This window comes from Opisthocomus hoazin, chromosome 5 (assembly GCF_030867145.1).
Source record: "Opisthocomus hoazin isolate bOpiHoa1 chromosome 5, bOpiHoa1.hap1, whole genome shotgun sequence".
In the NCBI taxonomy this organism is placed as follows: Eukaryota; Metazoa; Chordata; class Aves; order Opisthocomiformes; family Opisthocomidae; genus Opisthocomus; species Opisthocomus hoazin.
In genome coordinates this window covers 32,196,051-32,222,033 of record NC_134418.1, presented here as the reverse complement: position 1 = coordinate 32,222,033, position 25,983 = coordinate 32,196,051, and the positions used below count along the sequence as shown (strand labels likewise).

Below are 25,983 nucleotides of genomic sequence, written 5' to 3'. Positions count from 1 at the left end.
ATATGAAGAGCAGCAACACTACTTCAGAGACTGTTTATCCCAACACACAAGCTAAAACAACACAGGCAATTTCTTATGTAATACTACATTTGTTACACCCATCTTTAAACACACATCCCATCCCCCCCCCCAAAAAAAAACAAAACAGAAACATATCTCAAAAAAAAAAGTTATGTGATCTCATTGTAGGAAATATTAAAATATCTTTATGTCAAAACCTGCATCACTTGAAATAACAATCACGCACCTCATATTTGTTGGCCATTAGCCACCTCTAGCATTGTGCAGCAAGGAAGACAGGAGTCATTTGTTAAGACACCAAAAAAAACCCAAAAGTTTATTAAAAGTGCTGATGTCTTCTGAAAAATCACCAAAGCAAATGAAGCACGGCTCAGGTTCAGAAAGAAATCAAATGGCCATCTTCTGTTTCTTACCAATAAAGCAGCGCACACGTATAAGATTTTATGTACAAACCCACTTACAGGCACCCACACCAATTAAGGTGGAGAACTTAGCACTCTGGAAAGAGCATGGCTAAAATTCTTCTTAAGTGTATGCATGCATAAACTAGTATTTTAACTGTCTCTCCACTACAGGTGTACAGATCAAACTAACTAAAGCAAACACTGCACACTTACCATGTCACAGAATAAAATCAGAACATCATCAACTTCCTAAAAAGAGATATCTTTCAAGAATATCAAAAAGCGATTAACACAGAATAGCATTAAAAACCTGATTTTGCAAGTGATCTGGGGACTAAGAAAAAACTGCTAGCTGATTCATTGATTTCCTTAAACTTTTGATAACCATCTCCAGAACCTACTTCTGTAGGTGATAATTAAACTGTCTTGGTTTTACAGCTGCTTTCTTCTTGAATCGTTGAGCTACTCTACTCAAAAGGAAATCAGAAAGCAGAATACCAAAATCTATGGCGAGTGCCCAAGTGTCTCAAGCTTCTTTGAAAATCTTAATGCAAGTGTCATGTGTCTTCCATACCTCTTGTTGTGGCCATTTCTCATCTGCTAGTTTTGCCCACCGAACACTTTCTCTCAGTTGCTCCAATTACCTTTCTTTTTATACACAGATACTTGGGGGAGCAGTGAAGCCCGTTTAGAAAGCTGTGAGAGGTCTGCAGGTTACACAGCTGTGCTGTGCTGCCTCGGGACTTCTGCACACCTGCCCCAGAAACAGCGAAGAAGTGACTCATTTCACACCAGTTTTACTCTCCTTCTGTCAGACATGTTTTGTGGAAATGCTCCCCCTATGCCATTATCCACCCACTTCGTTTAATGCAGGTTCCTGTGATACTGCAGGGAACTGAAATGAAAAGTAACTACAATATCAGATCATATTTGAACTTACAAGAAGGTAAGCTTGAACAAAACAAGTATTTCTATCGTTTCGGTGGCTCAGACCCATCTAGAAGTTTGACAATACAATTGACTATGCAGCAACTTCTTCTTTTTGGAACTGAACTGAAGCATCCTTCTATCTAGAGACTATTCAGAAATCAATCATCTCATCCAATATCACTGTGAACAACCTTTTAGTTTTGCTTTCTAAGAAATGGGTATAACTTAACACGTACAGGAAAAATATACTTTACCAGGAATATTCACATAAACTTTAAAAAATTTAAACTGCCTTAAAACAGAAATCTGGTTAAGCAATCTGTCTTTCAATTGATTCAATGCTTCTACAGAAAATAGATCTACATACACAAAATATAGTAATTTCTGATTTCAGATATGTATCATGCATCATGGTATATACTGAGAAGAAAGAATCTGTGTATCCTAATAACCATCCACATTTATATACACTCACACACACTGGGTATTTTAAAATAAACAGCATTCATTTGAACAAAAATATACTTCCAACAACAGAGTTTCTCTATTAAATCCATGTTTATTGCTTAAGTTTTATCACAGTGGAGATTAAATTATGCTTAATCATCCGGTCAGTGCTTTTGTACCTTCTTCAATGCCAAAAAATAAAACCATTTAAACCAAGTCATTCATACACTCGAAATCTTACCACCATCCCACCATTCATCACCTCTGTGTGCTCCTTTAGTTGCCACAAACTGCAAGATTGTAAAAAGGTATAGCTAATAGGTTTATTTATAATACCATTTTCTTCAAGTATTCAGAAAGCAGTACAAGTAGCTGTACTGTATATTAGAAAGATATCTGTACTGTTACTTATTGCTACAGGATAGAGGCTCCTGATGGAATGATAGTGAAATATTGCATCACTGTGTATGAAGATGATCTCAGCATCCTGTAATCATCACAACTCTTCCCATGTTAGTGAACAACACTAGGTAAATGGGTTTCTTTCCTTTCTCTTCCAGGCAAGGGATGTCAAACTGCAAATAAATAAACGACACACTCGCAACATGTGTAGTGCAAATTCCAAGTAAACAGAATAACATGGAAATAAACTCATAGTTGCCAACTCTGGTTCCGCAGGGCAGTTATGATTTCACGCCCTGCACCCTGCCTCCCCGCCCTCAGTGCTCACCACCGCCAGCGTCGGCGACAATGATTGAAAGAGATTGTTGCAAGGAGGGGCCGTAGCAGGGGGAGGGGGAGACAACTGCCTCCGCAAGCTTTGTGGGTTGGCTTCGGGTGGCCAGGCTTCGCCCCACGCATCCCACCAGACCTCAAAAGGAAGGCCAGTCACCCAGCCGGAGAGCAGCCTCCCGTCCCGCATCAGAGAATTCGTATTGGCAACTACATGAAACATGGATAGCGTGGCCCAGACTAACAGAAGGTAGTATTTTTCCAGATACAACCATTGAAAGAGAACATCTATAACACCGCAATTTAGAAAGAACTTAATAGTAATGAGAATTAAGAGCAAAGACATTCAGCTTTGGGGTTGGGGAGGGTGTTTGTTGTTTGTTTGTTTTTCAAACAAACCCCAAACAGCGGTTTGATTCTGCACAGCTCCGGGCCATTACAAAACCTTCTATATTAAGCACAGGGCTAGATTTTCTTTTTGTTGTTGTTGCTTATTTCATTTATTGTGTTAATTCTGCAAATCTGCTTCCCACACAGCCACATTTTAAACTGAAATAGAACTCCCTAATATTTTCATGGCATAAATTATATATGCAGAGAAAGGAAACAAAGTTCTGTATAAATTAAAAAATAAGCCACATTGTAGACTTGCTCAAGACCCTTTTCTCCAAAGTACTCATACTGAGCAGAAGAGTCACGTAGCTTATCAGTAAAAGGAGTACATATTTTTGCCATTTTCCTTCAGTGCTTATTTTAAGGTTTGTTTTTTTTCGTGTCTGTGTTCTCAGTCCACAACTTACTATTTCTTGCACAAACACTGGGAAAAAAATTTTTTTTTTTGAACAGCATTCTTACACATGTTGAACCTTCAATAAAAGGAAACACAGAGCTAGCACTAAAGTCCTCTCAGCCAAAAGATGAATCTATTAAAATAATAAAAAAATAAAAAGGAAAAAGCCTCTGCAAATAAAAAGAAACCTCTCCTCATTTGGGACACACACATCTAGCTTTTAAAAACTGAAAATTCATAAATACGGTCATTGTATAACTTTAGACAATTAAGGCTTCTAAAAACTTCAGTGCCAAAATAACCTCTCTGCATCAGTATTAAGAATAAAATATTTTCCATTTTAGGTTGTGCTTGCCTTTTTTTTTTTTAAAAAGACTTTTCTTAGTTCCATAGAATTTTGTCACATAATATTACATACTGAAGGGGAGTGTTAGAACTGCTTACTGAGGTTTTAAGTAGTTGTTAGACTAAGTTACAGCGATAAAATTCGATTACTGATCTGATTTATTACTACTATACATGGGGCGGTTGGCTCATTTCACCTTTTTTTCATGCTTAATGTGACCATTTCTTCTATACTTGCCGTTCGGTATCCCATTCTGGTAATGTCCATTAACAGCGCTATGTTCGTCACTCGACCAGAGATGTTTGCTTTGTTTGCGGATAAATTTTGTCATCCTGGCCCAAATATAACAAAGTAAGGCAGCACCCACTAGTACAACAAAGGCAATATCCAGTAAGAAATACTGATATAAAGAGATGCTGTAAACAGCGGCACGTAGATGTTGGGCTCCGTTGTGACGGAGAATGTAATTAATCCAGTATACAGTCCGGTTAACAGGATGACCAGGTTGGTCTTTGTGAATCTCAGACAGCCTCTGGGCTCGCTGGCGGTAGCTGTGGGGAAGAAACAGAAAGAAAATGGAAGAAAGGAAAAATTTTCATCAGCGCTCTGAGCAATGCAAGTCTGCACACACCTAAGTGCATTTAAGCCTCTTCAGATCAAACAGCATATCGCCACAGGACTCTCGCAACCACCAGCATACGGAGGGCTAGACATGGCAGATAGTCTGTCTTTAAATCAGTCCATACAGCTCACTGACGAAGAATGACTAGAAAAGCAGACCCACGTGTGACTAAAGGCAGAAATCCATCCTCCAGCAAAGCGATGAAGGGCCAAGCTGACCTGCTGCCAGAGGGGAGTCTTACCGAATCCAAAATGAATCCTATCAGGTGAGACACATTTGCCCTTCCCACTGTAAAGTGGCAACATACTCTAACACACCAGTCATTTATGTTGTTGTGCAACTGAATTACTAGAGAAACACAGAACAAAGCAAGACACTGGTTTCTGACTGCGCAACAGAGTATTTCCTCTCGGGTCCAGAGTTCGACCTAAAACTTTTCATTTTTCTCAACAAGCTGTCCCCAGCAGCCGATCATGTCAAATTCCTTCTCTCCTCCCACAGCTACAGAGTCAACGGGTTATTTATGCAGGACTTGCCTTTCTTCTAAAGATAGTTGCACAACGGAAAGGTGATGCAACTGATGTTCTTGAGATCTCTTTAGTGACATTCCCCTTCACTGCTGTTCTGCTGCTCGTTCCTTACTGGTTTCTCCTTTCCCAAGGCAAGCGGCGCTTAAAGACTTTGCTCCCATGGAAGCAAGAAGCAGTGTCAGCACCGTACCCCAAAACCACAGTTAGCTGGTGGTTTATTGTATTGGGCTAATGCATCATTATTTTTCATCTGGAGATGGTCTGAACATCACAGATGTTTAAAACAGAACAGTTCAGAACAAACTTGTCAAGTGACTCTCCTTGCACTTCCATATCTCTGAGCAAATTCATTTGCTAGAATTAGAAAGAGTTATGAAACCCAATTCATGGGCTTTTACTTACTCCACATAACAAAAAAAAAAAAAAAAATTACAAAAAACAGGCTGGGGCCCTCATATTCATAACAGTTTGTTAGAAAATCGCCATTGCAACAAACATGAATAACCCTCCCGACCTTAAGAGAGGTATTACAGGCCAGAACAGGAAACTAATTTTTTTTTTTTTTAATCACATGATGGGACTTTAGAAAAAAGTCACTCTTTTTGAATACCTCCTCCCTATTTTTAGCTACAATCCAAACACACCACCCTACAATCGTATAGGTGTAGTTTGCTCCAGACCCCTTAGGCAGCACAACAGGCAGACTGCTAAACATCAAGTAATCAAGACACACACAGAGACACGGGTCTGCAACAAGGAGTAAATCAGGACAGGTTTGTTGCTATAACCTTTCTGCCCTTTGCATGGCAACTGGTGCAAAAAGCAAATGAGACAATTGAGTTTTGGTACCCCAGGCAATGAGCTTAGCACCCACACAGAAACCTGATCAACAGAGAAATCTTGTGAAATGGGACAACCATCCAAAGACTTGTCCCAACTGTACACACGAATAAATCCCAACATGCGGGGTTTTTTCCCTTGCGCAAAGGTTCTGTATATGCATAGTTAACTCATAACAACAGCTTAAAACAAAAGTAAGAAGCAATCACTCGTTCCATACCTGGGATCATTAATAACTTTTACTAGGGTTTCATACAATTCGCTCTCAGTGACAGTCTTCCAGTTCAACAATATTCCCATGCCTTTGGCCTGCACACGAGTCATAGTATCATAATGGTCTCCAAAAAGGGGAATCCCCACCACCGGGACCCCATGGTACATGGTTTCAAAAATGCTGTTCAAACCTCCATGACTAAGAAAAGCTTTAATGTTAGAGTGACCTGAAAACAGAAGATGCATGAAGATTAAGAAAAGAAACATTTTACATCTCCTTAACGTAAAGTTATCAGAGCAACCGGGTACAGCACATTTGTCACCATGTTTCTGTGGCTGCAATTCAGGAAGGCAAAACAAATGCAACTTCTTCTTAAGTTCTCCTCCGTAAACCCACTCCGTTGAAATATCACATGCATTAGATTATATCCTTACACACGAAGAGAAAGGGAACAGCCACCACAAAGAAAATTCTCACATACGTGAGTCATGTAAAATTATTAATGGAGTAATTAATATACATTGCTTACTCCTGAGTAGCTCCAGGTGGTGACTACAACCAGTTTAGCAGTACAAATGAGCCAGGGAGGGAGTGTTCTTCCTCATTATTCATATGAAATACAAGCAACTCAATAACAGGACAACTGAGGTTACATTCTCTCTAAAGCTTCACAATGCCTTACTTCAGGCTAGCAAGATCTGACAATAATGATAACAATCTTATCTAATGGAAAAATGAGACTGCCTCAGAGCAATTTAGCAACCAAAACAAATCTACCTGCTTTAAAAGTCATTTGCCTAATCACTATATTACGAAAAATACTGCAGCTGACATGCACACACAAGGATGCACTTGCATGCTTCACGCATTCATCAGCGCCCATCGCAGCATTGCAGGTGTTTTGCGAACACATAAATATCCAGGTATCCCATAGACAACCATAAATAGTTTGTGGACCCTTAGATATGCAATGTATTCAGCTAACCTTCGACAGGGAAGGAAGGGAAAAAAAATAAAATTCATAGACTCAAAAATACTCTTTACCAAAAGATGGTGTATCAAGTACCATGGAATATCATGTTTCATTTCTGAATCTGAGAACCCGGAGTACTCCAGGTTAAACAGAAAAGTTATTATCAGCTTGCAACACATGCCCAAGTTCTGTTAGAGCTTTCTATGGAGAAAAATAAATGTGTATGTATACATCAGTACGTACAGACCCCTAAGACTTCTTCTGATGCAATGTGAACAAATATTGTATGCTCAGTTTTATGACTCTTCCGTGAAGAGACCAGTAAACACCATGCTTTTTCATATCAGAGAAATTAATAGTTAACAGGCATCAGTTCTCCAAAATAGCTGATTCAAGACAATTCCTACTTATACATCTTTTTTTTTTCCTCTTAACTGTATCGCTCCCATGGTATAGAAGACACTTGTCAAAAAAATCTTCCATTAGGCCAGATAGTCTTTGGAATAGCTATGCCCTTCTCAGGACAATTAACTTAAGGAAAAAATGGACTTACTACCAGGGAAAGATAATTAACACCAGAAAGGTGTTTAATTTCATCATCTTAAAATTCTCACAAATTCTATATTCTATGACTTCCATTACAGAAATACTTCTAGATTTATAATGACTGTTAATTCAGTGGAATATTGTTGGAAGAGAAATCTGAACTTGAGTGAGAATAAGCGACGTATGATTAAAATAGATACTCACCAAGGAGGTCATTTTGAGGTAGCCATTCTATAAGCTTCGTATTGTTGCCCAAATTCCTTGGTTTGTTTCCCGAAAACCTAGAACAATAAAATCAAATTGAAACTGAGTTATCAAGACCTCCAAAACCGATAAACTCAAACCAGAGAGTCAAACCAAGTGATCCATGAGCCCTAAGCAGATCTCCAGTTACATGGGGATACTATTGTTCACTATTACAGAAAATAAAATAGGCTCAAACAAAACACTGTAAATAGCTAGTAACTTCCAACTTCATGTTTTCATCATCCAGTTTCCCTGCAATCTGGCTTGAAATGCAATGTTTTCTATTAACATAACAGCAATGTAGTTCATTCTGAAAGCATATATAACTTCACCACTATGACTGGCAGGAGGTTTTATAACCTCTCTATGGTTCGGAGTCCATTACTTTACTGAAAACTGGCTGGTACTAGACAAATAACTCTGCCAAGAACATCCTATCAGCACACAAATAATAACCCGTACCATCAACACAAGGTGTTCCCTTCCAGTTGGTCAGTTCCTGCAGCTCTTAATAACGGACACGGTCTTATTCGAAAAGGAGTTACCAACATCAGGAAGGGAAAAGGTTATATCTCAGCTTATGAGGCAAGAAGCTATTGATGAAAAGTTCAGGAGCAGACTGTGAGACAAGTGTATTTTTCTTACTTGCTCAACTGCCTGAAATCCAATGACAACATCTTGCTCACCTGAGGTTGCTGGAAAAGTTTAGCCCATAAAATACAGGCTCAAAATACATATTGATCTACATATTAGTATCATATGTAGTCAATATAAAAATTTAAATATATTCCAAACAGAAAAGAAAGAGGGGAAAAAATTACCAGTAACTACTAGAGGATAGAACTGTTTTGTGACAGCTCCCTTGAATGACTTAAAAATATTCTGGTTATTAGAGAGCATTAGAACTACAACTTCATAAAGAATCACCTACATATTTCCCAATTAAGCAAGCCATACATCTTTACAACTGGTTTGTCCATTCTATACATTGAAAAAAGCCTACGTTATTTATACTAACTTATATTAAAACAAATGAGTTATATTACTGGTTTTGGCTCTAACTAGTACTCCATAATCAGAAGCATATAAAGAAGTACAAAGATTTTCTTGATTTGGCATCATGAGAGACTGCCAAGCAGTACTACCTTTCTCATTTTCAGAAATATCTAGCATAACAACCACTTGCATCCAACACAGACCATAGGTCAATGATCTGAAGAATAAAAAAACCACAAAGTTGGACTCATAATTTCATATTTAGATATTTAATTATGCATCTCAAATTCTCACTGGGGTGACTGAAAGCAACTTGCTCAGCTCTCCCAAAGATCATGTCTTACACCTAGTCCCAGAGACATCTTCCCATTCTACAAATGATGATGGAAAGAAACAGCAGGTGGGTTCCCTTATCCAAAAGGGATTCAGCAGATAATAGACTGCAGACAACAAAAACAGAACAAAACAAAAAATAACAAAAAAGCATTGGTAAGGAAATACTAGCAAAGAAAACTACAAATTTTAACAGAAGGCTTCAACTGGAATTGTTGCTTTTGCATTAAAACAGCTATCCCCGAGACAAATCCATTAAAATTGAATTATTTACTACAGAAAGTGGATACTTCCTACAGAAATCATTCCAGCGAAAGTATGATAAAAGGATAGAACAAAAGAAAAGATGATCAACTGGGACTAATAACTAATTACAAGTCAAGCAGTGTTGCAGGCTTCGTAAACAATAAACACACAGCTGCCCTACCCAAACATAAACTGAGAACCTTACTACAACTACCAAAGGCTCTGTGCCATGGCCTGAAGAATTTTCATTTTCCTGTTCATTAGTGAGCTTTACTATTTCATTTATAACACAGTTATGAAAACAGTCCCTAAGAGATGGCAGGGAACAAGACACTAAACAGACTGCCAATACAACTCCAAAAGTGCAGCAAGGACAGCAATCATAAATTGTAGGACACTGATTATTTGGAAACCGATGGTTCACATTAACTCCTCAATTATATTCTAGAGTGACACTCCATGTGAAGCAGAGATGACTAAACAGTTCTTGGATTTTTACAGTAAGTTTAGAGAGCCACTCCAGATGTTTTTAAAGCCAAGAAAGCTTTTTACCGATTTTCACTCCTGCAGATTTTTCTTCCTCCAATTTCTCACATATGAAACAAGTGAGAAAAGTAATTATGAGAGTCTGTATTTGCAGACAAAAGAGGAAAAGCAGCCCAAAAAAGACAGGAAAAATAAGAAAGATAAAGAAGAAAGAAAACCTAGAATTAAATCAGCAGGATGCCATTCTTGCTCCCTACGGAGGCTTCTTTCTCAGAGATGATGACAGTATGTCACAAATGTTATAACCTCAGACTCTTTTCACTGTCCCCAATACTTCTAGGTTATAAACTCAACATAGCAGTATAACCTATGCCTTATTCTGCCACAAAATCATTGCTCCTCCTTATTACCAGGGGACTGCAACATTTCCACAAAGAGCGCCTTTCAAAAGAGTCAGGTCCTCTGTGCCACCCGGACTGTCTCAATTTCAGCTTCTGCAACTCTAGATCAAGATGGCACAATAGGAAACGAGCGTGCTTGAAATCACCCCAAGGACATCCATCATTGCGCTTACCTCCAAATAACTCTCTGAGGCAGTCTCGCCAGAGCATGTGCTAACTTATTTGCTACATCTTCTGACAGGTATTTCACTCCAGCACCAAATGAGACGAGGACAAAGCCATTTTCGTTAGCACCATCCACCCACGTCTGGAGATCCTGTTAAAGTGAAAATATATACTGAGCACTGTACAAGCACAGGTAAACCACAGAAACACATTACATAAACACTGCTTAGGAAGAACAGTTGTTGGTCCTGATATTACCTCACAAGCCAAGTTTCAAAAGTCATAAATGTTTTAGAAGTTATCGAGCATAATGTCTCGATTCAGAATCCACAGTACGGGCTATGAACAGCAAAATTCTTCTGGGTTTGTTTTAGCTTCAGTATTAACAGTCAGTTTCATAAGACAATTTGTCCTTTCTTAACTGATCAGCTGACACACGTTCACATGCTAATAATATACTACATTTTAACTCAGAAAAATCCAAACAGAACTGTCTCATAGTATCAGCCTGGGAAGTATGGCACAGGAAATACAGGAGTGAAGTCTGAAATTCAACTACGTGATTTCTAGCCTTAAAATGTGAGAGTACTTCAAAGGGGTTATTTTTATTTCATTTATACAGAAACAATAAACACAACCTGAAATAAGCCAGAGCTTTAAAGAACACCTTCAGCTGCCACTGCTCCAATATTTCAAGGAGCAAGGAACAATAATGCACCTGTATGGCAAGTACAGGGTGGATGCCCCTCTATATACTTTATCTTTCTTAGACCTAACTGTGTGCCTCTTCTACAGCAAGCTACTAGTATTACATTAAATACACACAAGTGTAAAAAAGGCCACAGCCCTTTACATCCATAAGCTCATCCTCCTCCTGTAAATGCTATGACATAGAGTCTCTTGCAACACAATTTTTGCTGACCCTCTTGATTCAAGGACTGCCTCAACTTACGCAAGGAAGGCAACAATGCCGAAAGCAGGGGTCTGCAGTACTGCACTGCTCAGAAGCACTCCAAAAGCAGAACCAACATCAATCTCCTGGGGGTAACCTGACAGCCACGCCGTGAGACTCAAGTTCAGAAGCAGCAGCTTTTACAGTGGGGCACTCTGCGATGCTTCCTCCGCTGCAGGGTCAGTGTCGCTGATGACAAGGCAAGGCAGCAGACGCCACTACCAACCGCCACCAGGACTGCAGGGCTCTGCAGGGTCAGAGGAAAAACCATCCTAGCTTACAAGAGCACGCAGAGCTGCCAGCTAAACAAGTCTCAGACACAAGAACAATGTCATTTGGCTTCAGGGGGGGAAAAACTGGGGGGGGGGGGGGGGGGGGGGGAAGGTAGAAGCCTCAGTGTCCTCTTTGCTTTTGGAAACAAAGATTTAAATTCTATTTTTCCAATGCAACTGTTGGCAGTGGAAACTAAAAAATTATACGAGACATACAGGTACGTCAGTCTGCCAAAGAATAACTTATATTTCCCAGGAGACGGTTTAATTCTGGTCTCACCAAATTTAAGCACAAGCCTGCTCAACACCAGTACAGCACTAGGAAATGAGTAAAACGAAAATAAAGAGCCCTGTTCACAATGCACTTCTTGTCCTGGTAATAAATGGCAGACCAGACAGTAACAGAGTAATGCTGTGCTATCATATCTGAGCACAAAACCACAAAGAACAGTAGGCATAACAAAGACCTGCAGATTACACTGGCGGTCGTGCACTAGTCTCTGCTATGCAGTGAAAAAGGGATTTCCATCTTCCCTAGAACTCACACCTTTCCATTTTTCTTCATCCTTTCCCAGTGCACTTTCCATTTTTTTTTCCTATGTTTGCGGAGGGAGCGGGAAGAAGGGAAAGGAAGGGAAGTGTCTGCAACCTGCCTCGAAGCTGAATCTTTTCTTATGGGCTGAACTTCTGACCTGAAAGTTTCCAAGTGGTTTTGCGATTTATTTAAAGTTTGTCCTTGATTTTCACTTAAAGATCTAAGGCATGCTGCAAATGTAATTATATGACAGTCATTTTTACTTAGTGGTTCAACTAGTTACATGTTGAACTATTTCCTATCTCTTGTTTAAAGCCATATAGAAAAATCACCTTTAGTGGCCTCTAAGACAAACCATTCTGAAAAGCAATCAAGCGCTGTGCTGTAAAAGACAGCTCTCTACCCATTTGTGACATTCAATTAAGTTATATTCTGAGAGCTGAAGTCACCTGTTACAAGGTGGTTTTCTTCCAACCACTGGAAGAAGCCCAGCATTCACAGGCTCTGGTCTTCATAGGGCACCCTGATACACGCCAGAGGGGCACAAAGCTGGAGGTTTCTGTAGTGCCTTCTTGATGGCAACTCCATGACACAGGTACTCAAGAAGCTGACAAGGGAAGACTCTCCTGGACCTCACACATACAAACAAGGGAGACCTTGTTTGGGATGCAAAGATCAGGGGCAGCCTTGGCTTCTGTGACCATGAGATGGAGGAGTTCAGGATACTGAGAGGACAAAGAATAGCAGCATCTCCTGAACTTCAAGAGAACCAACACTGGCCTCTTCAGGGACCTGCTTGGAAGAATCCCATGAGATACAGTCCTGGAGAGAAGAGAGGCTCAGAAGAGCTGACTGCTATTCAAGCGTTACCTCCTCCAAGCTTAAGCATGATCCATGCTGCTGAGCAGGAAAGTAAGCAAAGGTGGCAGGAGGATGAACAAAGAACTCCTGGCAAGATTCGATGTAAAAAGTAAGCATACATGAGGTAGAAACAGGGACAGGTGGCCTAGGGGAATATACAGACACTGCCTGAGCTTGCAGCAACAGGGTTTGGAAAGCCAAAGCCCATTTGCAGCTGAATCTGGTAAGCAACATGAAGAGCAGCATGGAACATTAGCAGCAAAAGACCGACCAGGGAAAGCATGGGCCTACTGCTGAATGGGACAAGGGACCTGGTGACAAAAAATATATGGTAAAGGCCAAGGTACTTCTTGCTTTCTTCATCTCAGTCTTTACGGGTAAGGCTGGACTTCAGCAACCCCAGGTCCCTCAGACCAGAGGGAAACTCTGGAGCAAGGAAGACCTACCCTCAATGGAAGATAAGGCTAGGCTACTTTTAAATGAACTGGACATACAAAAGTATATGGGACCTGATGGACTGCTTAGCTCCTTGATTGCTAGGAGGTGATGGAGCAAATAATCCTGGAGAGATCATTTCCAAAGATATTAAGCACAACATGAATGGAGCAGTCAACATGGATTTACAGAAAGAAAATCAGCTTGATCAATCTGACAGCGTTCTACAGCGAGAAAACTGGCTCAGTGAATGTGGTGAGAGCAGAGGATGTTATCTGCCTTGACCTGAGCAAGGCTTTCACACAGCCTCCCACCACAGCCTCACAAACTGATGAGGTACTGGCTACACAAATGGACAGTGAGGTGGGACTGAAAACTGGCTACACTGCAGAGCCCAAATGGTTGTGACCAGTGGCACAAAGTCACTGAAGGCGTGTTTGCTTTTTAACAAGGACAAAAACAGGATAGCTGGCACTACTGCTCAAATATTTCTCATTCAGCATAAGGAAGTCCTACCTGTGACTACTTATGCTTGGTCAGACACATGGTTTCTGCTGCTAGAGATCAGTCTGTTCTAGCTGAGGAATGGCTCCCAAAGCTACTGCTCCTCTGTGCTTCACTGGAAATTGCAAGACTTGACAACTCTGACGTATTCGCATAGTAAGAATTATACATCATTACATATACATAGAAAAGGTATAAAATATTTCCTTCTCATGGGTTTTCTAAAATAGCATTCAAAATCCCCATGTATAACAAATAGCTATTAAGTACTTGGAATTTTATGTAGGGAAAAAAAGAAAGGAACTTTACAATGTACCATGGAACTAAGAGTCACCCCACAAACAGGCTTTTGCATTTTATTGTTGTGCAACTGCAAAACAATCTGCTTCGTGTTATGGCTGATTTCATAACCAAACCTCTGTAGCCCTTCCCTTTGAAGGTAATCCCACTGCTTCAGCGGAACATAACACGTACAAAGGGGTAACATCTTGACAGGCAAGACAAGATCCTGCCACCAGGCTCAAAAGATGGAATTTGTTTGCCATATTAAAATAAATTTCTTATTATTTATTAAAATAAAAATTATCATATTAAATAATAATATAATTGTATTATTGTATTATAAAATTTATTATTATTTATTAAAATAAAAATCAACAAACACAAACTGCTTCATTTTGTATGAACTGAAGCTTATTATCCGAGTGCTCCCTCTCCTGACCCACTTCGTAAGTGTGGCCACACACAAATGCACGCTCGCAAGCTCTCAAACTGGGATCCAAGCAACAGAAGTTTGCACAGCAAGATTTTAACTAACTTCGGAAATCAGGCATGCTTCCCCTACAGACAGGTCCACATGAGCAAGAGACAGTGAAATGAGGTTTGCCATGCTCCGAGTTGGTCAGGTGCAAATCAGCTCTGATCCAATGGGCAGATAACAACTAACACAAGTGCAACAAGCAGGGACTTAGCTCAGACAGAACAGCCACCTACACGGCTACCATGGGCTTCCAGACCAGAGGTGGATGATGTCCAGCCAATCCAAATCAGAAGCAAAGGAATTCAAAGTTTTCCTCAGGAAAAAAAAAAAAAAAAAATTCTTTTAGGATGCAAAATTAGCAAGAATATGATTTTGATCCCTCATACAGTCACGTTCAAAACTGTCCTGTGTCAATCTCGAGAAAGTCCAGAAGAGTTTGAACTCAGCTTGTCGTATTTTGACATCAACCGAAAGGCTCTTTTTTCCCCCACTCAAATTCATCCTTATTTTACTTCAGTTTTACATCGTGCTGGTAGTAAGAGGAGTCGCTTGCCTGCCTTCTGATCTGCAGCCACTTTCCAACCTGCTTCCCCAGAGGGGTGCTGGAGCTCAGTACCATGCACAGACTGCAGAAAATGAACTACAGACTTGTCAGGACAAGGGTTCTCCTTGCATACATCTGTGATTCCTGGCATAACACAGCCTTAATTAAATGGGATCACTAAGCACTGCTAAAAATGCAAGAGTTGGGTAAAAATGAGGAAATCAAGAATGTGGGGCTTACACTGCCTCCTTGCAGAGCTCCCCAAGTTTGTGACCTGGTGGAGTCTATTATTCTCAGGTTCCTTTATCTTGTTGCAATTATTTCTCCTGACAGCTTTTTAGTACTGACTTTCTAAACTGAAGATCTAGCAAAACTGAATCCAAGTGAGTGGCGTTCATAGGTCTTTGGTTGCAAGACAGATCTAGTTGTCCTGGTACAACTGGCTGGGCCATGGCACAACAGCTCAGTTTTTTGTTTTGCTTTCTGTGTTCTTTATGTGGCATGCATACAAGGTATAGAAGTGATACAGTACATCAAGAGCAGGCTATGACCTTGGCACACGAAAAAGACTAAATACTTAATCAGCATTATTACTATGGCTATGTACATCACTTAATTCATGCATATACATTCCTAATGTTTACTTCAGGAATTGCACTGCAGTGACCGCAATGCAGATTTAACGGTGCAAAACACAAGCTTCGAGCAATCCTCACAAAACCTTAGTCGTGGAAGAGAACACACTGATGCCACAGGACAATTCTGTCTGCCCACAGTTTCAACACATCTAGCCAGTATAGCCTTTAGTCACCTTCCTACCTTTTCATTCATTAAGACCCTATTAGCCCTAACACCCAAAGTGTACCGGTCTCAATGAAATTACCACTCCAACACTGTACGCTAAGCAGACACCTAGACTTATTCCCCATGAATCTACCCCTTTTTCTTAAATCCACTTACACTTTTGACCTCCAGCATATTCTGTCTTCCTGATCTAATTACGCACCGTATGAAAATGCACTGAGTCAGCATGAGTCATTAGAGCTGCCTTCACTGAAAGTGGCGCCCCCTGTTCAGGCAGCATTTTACAACTTCCCGCTTGCAGCAGGAAAGTGACCTCCTTTTGCCCAGTTTAAAAGATGTTCAGGTTCACTGCAAATTCATTGTGGGTTTTTTTAACCTAAGTAAAGGATACTTAATATTTGAAATTACAACTTTTGAGGTCTGAAACTAGAGTAAAGGTCTGGAGAGTTATTATATGAAAAGCTGCATTATTGAGTCTTCCTCAAATTCTTTTTTCAAACTTCAACTGAACATACAAGTGAGAAGGAAACACCTTTGACTTTTACATTTAATTCAATCTTTACACATACACTGTAATGACAAGCACTTCTTTAAATGGTTATCTCTTTCAGTAACTGTAACAGGGCACCTGATCACTTTTATCCCCCAAAACATAAGTATTTTCAGTTTTTGTTGCATAGAAAGAAACACTCTTGCCTCGATTAGCTGAAGTCCTAGCATAGCCAGCACACATTTGCTTCACTGAGGCTACACTGCAAACTTGACACACAGACCAGAAACTTAGAAACAGAGACCTGGCTTTCACCTTCCAAACTAGGAAACCTCAAACAATTATTGCCCTCAAACCTTAATGATCTTGAAAGCCAAATTTTCAACAGAATTAAAAAAAACACAAAAAACCCTTACATCAGGCACTCACATACTTGTAGCTGAATAAGCATTAAAAATGGAATTCTTCTCTGTAAGGTCACACCAAGAACAAACTGACATTAACAAAGCATTAAGCTGGATACACAGGTGCATACCAGGATTTTCCAGAAATTTTAAAGACACTGAAACATAGCTGAAGAGTCTGGAACTGCAGAAATATTCACAAAAATGACTTCAGAGAGGGAGGCCATTTTCTCCAGGCTATCTCAGCAGTCAGCAGAGAGGCTCACCCAAAGGATAAATCTGAGCATCTACAGCCAGACAGATCACATCTCTTCTTGCTCACCCCCATCTCCTCACTAGGCACAGTACGACCTCACGTAAGTCAGCCCACGTAAAAGACAGAAAACATTTCAAGTCTACTATCGCACATGTTCAGTTTCTGAACTGTGAACTACACCAACTGAATTTTTGTTTTCATCCTATTACAGCTTTATATACATCCCCAACAAAACATCTTCTAATACAGACATTAATTACCATTTGCACTTAAGTGCTTTAAAAAAAAAAAAAATCAATGCATGCTAAGATATGAAATGTTTAAGGGAGCCCCAGTTACAACACTGAGCTAAACCCTGTCAGCCCTCTGCCTGTTTTCAAGTCAACTTTTGTGCGAATGCATGTTCTTTGAGCAAAACAGTAGAAGAGACTGAAATGATGAACCTTCTTTTCAAGCTCCCTACCTGTTCATTCAAATATCTAGTTTCACTTCTGTTGTGACTGACTAACCCTGGCACACCGAGTTGCAGAGGCAGTACAGATTCATCTTTGACCACATTCCACAGCCATTGCACTTCCTAAACCCATTTAATGAATGATAATTAAACACACATACAGGTCTCACAGAGGTATGGCACTTGCCCAGATCAAGCAAAGGCAGCCAGACACCTACTGTTCCCTTCCTTCCCTAGGCACAGAGTTTCACATGGTAGCTGATTGGCTTTGTGGTGATTTCACTCCTCTCAAAAGTTGCCTGCTTGCTTTTAAAACACTGCCTTGAGTCTGTGATAGACACTGTTCAAAGGCTGCCTAAGCAGGCTTCACCTTCTTCAACGTGGGTAATTTTTATTGCAGTCCGAGCTTTGCACAGGAGCAGACGTTACGATCCTGCCTTGTTCTTTTTTCCAAGTTTGGTTGCCTGTGAGTAACAATTTCTGTGTGACACTACATTACTGAAGAGTGAAGGTTTTTGAGTATGTGCCGGTCTTTTACTGATGTTCTCCCTGTTCGTGCATAGCCAGAATAAACACTTATTGATCTATGCTGTACTATAGGCGCGAGGGGGAGGAATTAAAAAAAAACAGAATAAATCTTTTTACCATTCTCAGACAGGAATGCTATTGTGCTGACCCTACTGTGTGAGCTTTGTTCTGTTTGATTTTCTAATTAGCTATTCTTAGCAGGCTTAGATGCTAAATGCACAGCTGTGACTATAGATTGAGGACCCAGCTGGCAGTAACCAGTGGTGCCTAATACTGAGCTTTGTTGCAGATAAACAAAGTACACAAATACTAACATAACCGGGTTTAATATCTGAAGCTTTCCCTGTTCAGCTGCTCGATTCAAATGTGTAATAGCACAAATGCCTGTTCTTTGAATATGGTTGCAAACCACCATTCCCCAATGGAGAGCACAGGCATACTATGCAACTTCTACTACAAAATGCTGCTTAGAGCAGACAACACCAGATCTATTTCAAAATAAATAAATAAGCAGCCACATAAAGTCATCTTTAGAAAGGAGATACTCACTGATAAACAAACAGAAAGGTACACAGACCTTTTTTATTAGTGTCCTAACTTTTCTGGCATCTTTTAAACAGTACTTCTTTCATGGGAAATATTTAAATGCTATATCAATACATTTTTAACCTCATTGCAAATTTTACTAAAAAACAACATTTGTGCACAGGCATTTAAAGGTCATACAGATGCCATAACATCACCTTCACTATCACTGAACAAACGGGGTCGTATCATATAATCTGGAAGTTATAAAATTACGTGTCAGTCTACAGCAAACCCAGAGAAACACCATCACTTTAGGCAAAGTATGCTGTTTGTATTTACTTGCCATGAATTTGTAAACAACTAGTTTACAACCAAAAATAGTTTTTCTTTTATTTGCTCTAATGAGCAAAGGACATGGGACACCACAGCAAACACCCGACTGCACCGAGCAGAGGATGGCTTGCACCTCCCTGACTCAACACATCCAGCTGCCTTCTGCTGGCTCAGCTCAACATCTCTGCATTGGCTAGCGTGTATGTCACACTCTGAAGGTTATTTTTCCAATACTAAATTCCTGTCTTTAAAAAGCGATGGCCAGGAGGCAAACATGCTTGTCCCATTTTATCAGGGTTTGTTCTTTTTCATATCATCAGGCTCAGTTAGTTGAATTAGCAGCAGCCACGCTGCTCCCAACCAGGACAAGATCCTTCCCAACCCCACCATTTCCCTCTGGATTAAATGCAAGTTAGTTGTTCTCTTTTCTCAGGTACAAATTGCTCTCGGTCACCGATCTCCTCTGTTGCGATCCTGTAACTAAACGTATTTCTTCTGGTCTCTCCCCCTCTCCTTTCCCTTCATTTATTCTCCTGTCTGAAGTCAACCTCAAACTTCTAAAACCGAAACAGAAAAGGCAGGGTACTTCTAAAGTCTCAGTAAATTTATATCTTATCTTCCCCAGATATACCGATGTTGGCTGACCTGTGCCACATACTGTTAAGATGCCCATAAATCTCATTCTACATACACAAAGTCCATGCAGTTAATATTCACATTATTTTTTCTAGTTCTATTAGCATAGACTAAGATAATTCCAAAAACAATACTCAGCAGACATTAAAAAGCATACTCATGTTATGGTATTAGACCAAATGCCTTTATTTCCTTGCTGGTTAAAGCCATGCTAACACTCTCAAGTTGGGAAACAAACTGTAAGATCTGAACTGTTTTCTGTTAGTGCACATTAATCACATTAATCTAACAATGCTGTTGATAAAGTCCTTCTTCAATTTAATTAGACACAGATTCAGCCCTGTTGAAATACTGACTTTTTCCTTTTACGTTTCTCACTAATTATTTTATATATATACACACTGTATATTTGGCTTATCAAAATGCGGGGGGGGTGGAAAGGTTTTTAACGACTTATGATGTTTTTCAATGGCTAAACTGTTGCATTTTCTTGTCCCTGACTTTTCCCCATTTAAGATCCAACATCAACAGAAAGTTTAAGTCCATTTAACTTTAAAGAAGAATGAAATTCAGACTCAAAAATGCAGGCAAGAAATACAGCACCACAAGCCTTTCTCTTTTCTCCTGTATCTCAGCGCTCTCTAGAGTTTCAGGCGTATCCAATGAAGCCTCCAAGAACACAGTCTACCTAAAACTAGAGGTCAACCAGAAAACTGCTGTGCAAGTACTTCCCTGATGCAACACTCTCCGTCAAAAATCCATTACTCACTGGACCTTTGTCAAGCACCCTGGGAAAGCAACCTTGCCTTTCAAATGAATGGAAGGTAGTCTAAAACAAGAAGCTTGCTCTTCAAGAGAGGTTACCAAAATCACTGCATAGAGTAGCAGGTGCAGAGGTATTCAAATTGTAATTCCAGGATTCAAATTAAAAACCTTGTTGTCACTACGCCAGAGCCAATATCCTGTTAAAAAATACCAAAAAAGCATTCACTTACCTAAGCATGAAGCCCCGTGGTGTAACTTGCAAGCATACAGAGTGTTATTTACGATTTATTAAATGTAAATGCAAATCAAGGTTTTGCCAATCCTCCTACATTTTCAGTAGCTGTATACGTAGTAGAAAAGCTGTACAAGTAACAGTTAAGACAGTTTTAAGCATGGAGAGTGTTTTTACTTACTCTGTCTACAGAACATCGAGTCAAATTAAATTGCAGTGAATTCAGTAAGAATAAAATTGAAAAGAACCTGAATTTTAAATCCAGATCTCTGCATTACAGATACTGACACACAGCCCCATCCATAAATCCACATTATAAATTAATTTTGAGGGAAAATCTTGTCTTTCATTGTTCCAGTGTGACACCTATGCTCTGTGGATAGTAGGAGATACAACTGTAACCTGCAGCTTTGATTTAATAACGGCAAGTTCTTCTTCATTTCCTCTTCAGATTAAACAGCTTTTCTTTCTCCCTCGAGTGTACCTCCTCCCTTCTCTCTTTTTTTAGTACTTATAAATATATATGCACGCATATATGTGTGTGTGTATGCACACACAGAGATATACACACACCCCTATATTTTTATATAAAATTTATATATTTTAAATAGGCTGTCAGTCATAACCCCTTCTTTAAGAAACTTACGATCAGCTGGCTTCTGAGCCTGCGTTTAAGCGGTAAGATCTCACCTCCTTCAATAAGACCTCCCTAATCTCTTCTTCTGCTCCTCCACTTGGTTGGAGTGACCAGAATTGCACTCCAAAACTCTTAGGAGGGTCCCATCTATGTGCATCCCCCTCTCACTTTTGTGCAAAAAGCATGCAGAGAGACACCAAGCACCACAGCAGCACTCACTAAGCAATTCCCCGTTTTCACCTCTTACGGGGCTGCTGCTCCAGCCAGGTCCGGACGCAGGCAGGGCCGGCAGCTCTGGCAGCACCGTGCTGTGCAGGATGAATCCCCACAGCAGCAGCCAGGCATCCTGCCTCCACCTGCCTAGCCCAGGGTTATGCGACCCCGGCACAGCATGCTGCCCCGCAGCATCCCCAGGCAGGCTGGCACAGCCTGGGAAAACGCGCGGAGATGCAATGGAGCTATAGCCGGCAGGAGAACAGCAGGTGAAGGTTAATACTCAACTACAAAGGTGTATCGCTGTGTTAAAAATCACTCCTACTCAGAAGTTTCAAAAAACAAACAAACAAAAAAATATAAAAACGTTAAGACAACATTGTTAATAACAAAACTTCTGTTCGAAGTGCTGTTGTGACCTACAAGCAGCTCACTGCCAGGACTGCTCAGTTGGGATGTGAAAGGAGGCTTTACTTCAGGTCATCTGTAAAGTACATCCACTGAACCTGAGCACTGAAAAAATTACTGCACACCAGGTTTCAGTCAAACAAGAACTGACCCCCTGAAACCATGATTCCCCTGAAGGCAAGCTTTTAATGAGAACGGCATTACCTGGAAGACAGGTGCTGGTTTAGGCAGAGAAGTTACTGATTTTCCCAGTGCTCTTCGGGAGGCTTCAAGCCACACCTCGGAAGAGGTTACGCACCACCTGCTCTCAGCCACTAACGTCAGCGCAGGGAGCCACGTGTGGAACTGTCCCTTCTCCTCCCCACTCGTCACACTCAGTCCCTCCTCAGAAGCCTCCATCCTCTGCCAGCAGCCCCTGTGCAGACACCTCACCAGCCCAAACAACACGTGCTGCGTAACACCAACCGAGGATACACAAATGCCCTAGCAGATCATTAGTCAAACACGAGTTACCCACTTCACTTAAATAACCTTTAAGCTACTAGGACATCTGAAAAGAAAAGTTGGCTTGGTTACAAGTTTTTTTTTTATAAATAATATTAATAATTAGGCTTGCTGCTCTTAAATGTCAGCTTTGAACACATCCCAAACTATACAAACATGGTGTTCAAACTCAAGCATGTTCCAAACACTACAGAAGCAGAGTACTCCTTTGGAAATAGGTTCTTTTCTTGTTTCTCTACATAATGTTAGAAATTATACTACAGTATGCTAGAGAAGTGGATCATGGAAAAAACACCAGCTCATTATTTGTCTTACATACAGGTCAGTATTAAAAACTTGCAAGTGACATTCACAGTTAAAGCACCACACATTAGCGAAGTGAATGAATCTTGTTGATCTGTGCATTCCAGTATCAAAATGATGAATTAGAGTATGTCAAACCAGAAAACCTGTTTATAATCATAGCTTATATTAATCTCTTTGATTTTTTTTGTAAATAAAGAAATAAAGTAAAATAACTTCTGTTGGCTTTTAACTTTCATAATTTGATCTATGCAACATCCAAGGTCTGAACCTTGCATTTTTCGCTCCCAATACACACAATTACTTGAGCTAAAGAAATAACCACCTTGTACCACTACCCATGAACCAAGTAAACTTGCTTTCCGATGGACAACACAGGCTTGCTGAAGAGCTTTGGTGTTCGTTCATCAGGTCACTGGATGCCAGCTTATGTTTGCGTATGTACCTGGAGGGCCTGCCTTCTTGACCAAGTTTTACTGGAGATGCTTAACCAACTTCTGCAATTAGCCCTGCATCCTTTTCCCTGGGTCCTACACTACACAGGTAGATACCGAGTCACATATCTTCCCAAATTTAAAATGCAGCAGTATAGCAGGAATAGACACAGCCCACCAACCTAGCCGTACAGGTGCATCTGAGACTGGAGACTACAGCAGTTTCATGACTGTGAGTATTTGAAGATCTTAAGCAAGGCTGACTTGTGTAGCAAAAGATCAGTTGTTGGGAGGGAAGCAGCTTTATGTTGAAAAGTATTTCAGAGCCAAAATACGTGATCATATGGTTCAGCACAGAATTTACACAGTGCCCCATAATCTCTACCATCCTTAAGAGACTTTTTGCCTCCCTGGCTGACAATCACATGCATTTTAAAACAGCTCTGGAATTGTTTCACATCACCAGAAATTTACTCTCAAAAGTAGCTCTAAAGAACTATCCCCCAGACTTAAAAAAAAAAAAAAACAAAACAAAAAAAAAGATGGCTCTATGCCATGTGCAAAAATCTCCTGCTACAGTCTGCAAGAGCTTATTATAGACTGTGTCCTTGAACGTTAATGAAGGACAAAAATCTGATCTAAGGAATAAAACACCTCTTTGTTCTTCCACCTAATTTTAAAAATAAATACCAGTATCAGCTAACACACACCTAGTAAACATGTAAACTGTCAGCAAGACTCAGAAAAAAAAAAACAATTTTTTAGTGAAGATACTTCAAAGCCACCAGTTTGTTACACAGATCTAGACCTATGTAACAAGATTTAATAACAGATCTACAGGGATGAGCAAGTAAGTTACTGAACTATTTCTTGACAGCTGTGGCTGAAAGGACAGCTTCTGCTTCTGAAACATGAACACCAAAAAGCATAAATGTATTTTACTCAAGTACAGAAGAATTAAAAAAAAAAAAAAAGTGAGCTGTCATTTGTTTCTCTTTTCCTATCAACAACAAATGGCATTCAGTCTAAAGTACCTCAATACCAGCACTGAAAAAAAAAAAGCACTGCATCACACAGAGGCAGTTATGAAACTTTAAAAACTGTGCGGATGTGAAAAAGCAGCAGCTCAACTTAAACACTACAGGGTTGCACCATTTGAGTTCTTGATTTATTTTTTTTTTAAACACTGCCACAGATTATCTCAAGTATAACTGTATCCAAACTGCAGGATCCAACCTACGTCCAAACGCATCTACATCATCAATTCATTGATGGAAAGGAGTCCTTTTGAAACACTGTCCGGCCACTTTTCTGGCAGCAAAGCCGCCTGCTCACCCCCAGCGCCCTCTGTCCCCTCCTCACAAGGGACCGAGTATTCCCTGAGGCAGCTGCTCGTAGCTCCCGTCAGGTTTCTACCCTGATTCAAGGACGTACCTTATCAGGCTCATTAATGCCTAACTACAAATCAAACTAGTCACAAGATATAAATGCCTTGGCAGAAGTTTCCCCATTGTTTCTTAAAATGTGAGTTACTTTAAAAAGCCAGCTTCACTCAGCTTCACAAGGTCCCTCCAGAGAACTGTAATAAGAAAGAGGCAGAGGAGTCTCTTACTTTCCCAATGGCCACTGCCAGTTATCTGGAAAATACTGCCAGGTAACACCATACACTTCATAGTTTAAGTCAGCAATGACCTTAAAGACTTGATATTCCCTCTGTCTCTAGCTTTCGATCTCTTAAGCCTAACTCTACTCGCACTGTTCTCTATGCAATCCAAAACACGCTCTTTTCAAAGTTAACTATACAAACCCTGGACCCCTATGCACGTAAGATTTTATTCACTTACGAGTAATGGGTACAGCCACATCAACCATCTGCTTGTCTTTTACAAAGCACACTATTTATGCAAGAAGCACCTTCTTAATCCACACACTTCAACCATCAAGAACAGCACGCTAGCTACCACAGAAGATGACTCGTAACTGTGCGATGTCTACTGCCTACGTTGAGCTTTGCAAAGTGACCATCAACCCTTCTACCTCGATGAAACACAGCGACCCAAGTTAAGCTGAGCTTCGCCCACCCGCAGCAGGAATCAGAAGAGCACAGGAGGAAATCTGCCATCATCGGGAATTTCGGTCACTGACCGATACACTGCCTCTCCATAAAGGGCAAGACTAACCCTGCTACGCTGTGGAGAAAGCCCCCAGCCAGCCGCACCGTGCCGCAAGGCACCGCAGGGAGCCGGGCAGTGGTGACCTCCAAAGGACCTGCCACTCTCCACGCCGGCTCTTGGCTCTGCTCCTCAGCACGCTGATCACTGCAACCGCGCTGAGGGACACTGCGCCAAGCACAGACCAACGGCAGGGCACTGCCTCAGGGACAGCAAAAAGGAGCATCGGAGCCTGGCAAAAGCTTCCCAAGGCATCTGGGAAGGCTGCAACCTGAGGACATGTTCGCAGTTTGCAGACCAGAGCTGGGTGCTGTGCACCACAGCTGTAACTGCTGTAGAGCTCAGAAGCGGCTAAAAATCATGCCCGCCACACAAGCTAACTGCATGATCGGCTACTGCTGGTTTCTGACCTGTGCCAGGCAGTAAGGACACATCCCGGTAAGGCCAGTTCCCTTCACGGGTGACAGGTGAGACGCGCAGATAATATACGGTCCCTGTAGGGACTGCAGCCTGCCCCTACCCGAGCATCGTGCCAGCACAGCAGGAACAGAAACAGCTCCATGTACACACTGTGCACGCTCCAGCAGCTTGACTTTGGCTACACCTGTTAAGGTCCCCAGTCTGAGCATCCCCCCACCAAGCACATCACTTTAAGCCCTCCAAAATGCCAAACACTGCTACAGATCCTTATGCCTCCTATCAGACATCAGCAAGTGTTTGGTTCGCAGGTGAAAAAGCTTCCACCTTAACAT

The 25,983-nt window shown here is 40.8% G+C and overlaps 1 protein-coding gene across 1 annotated transcript in view; it reads right to left on the bottom strand.

Annotated features, from left to right (window-relative positions):
• Window positions 1-1,894: 1,894 nt before the first annotated feature.
• The window catches only part of UGT8 (UDP glycosyltransferase 8), a 54,775-nt gene continuing 30,686 nt past the window's right edge, over window positions 1,895-25,983 (bottom strand). The window contains exons 3-6 of the mRNA XM_075420887.1: window positions 10,277-10,419; window positions 7,600-7,676; window positions 5,883-6,102; window positions 1,895-4,221 (exon numbers count right to left, since the gene is read on the bottom strand). Of these exons, the coding sequence (XP_075277002.1) occupies window positions 3,858-4,221; window positions 5,883-6,102; window positions 7,600-7,676; window positions 10,277-10,419 (804 nt within the window). The 3' untranslated portion in view covers window positions 1,895-3,857. The remainder of the gene's footprint in view (window positions 4,222-5,882; window positions 6,103-7,599; window positions 7,677-10,276; window positions 10,420-25,983) is intronic.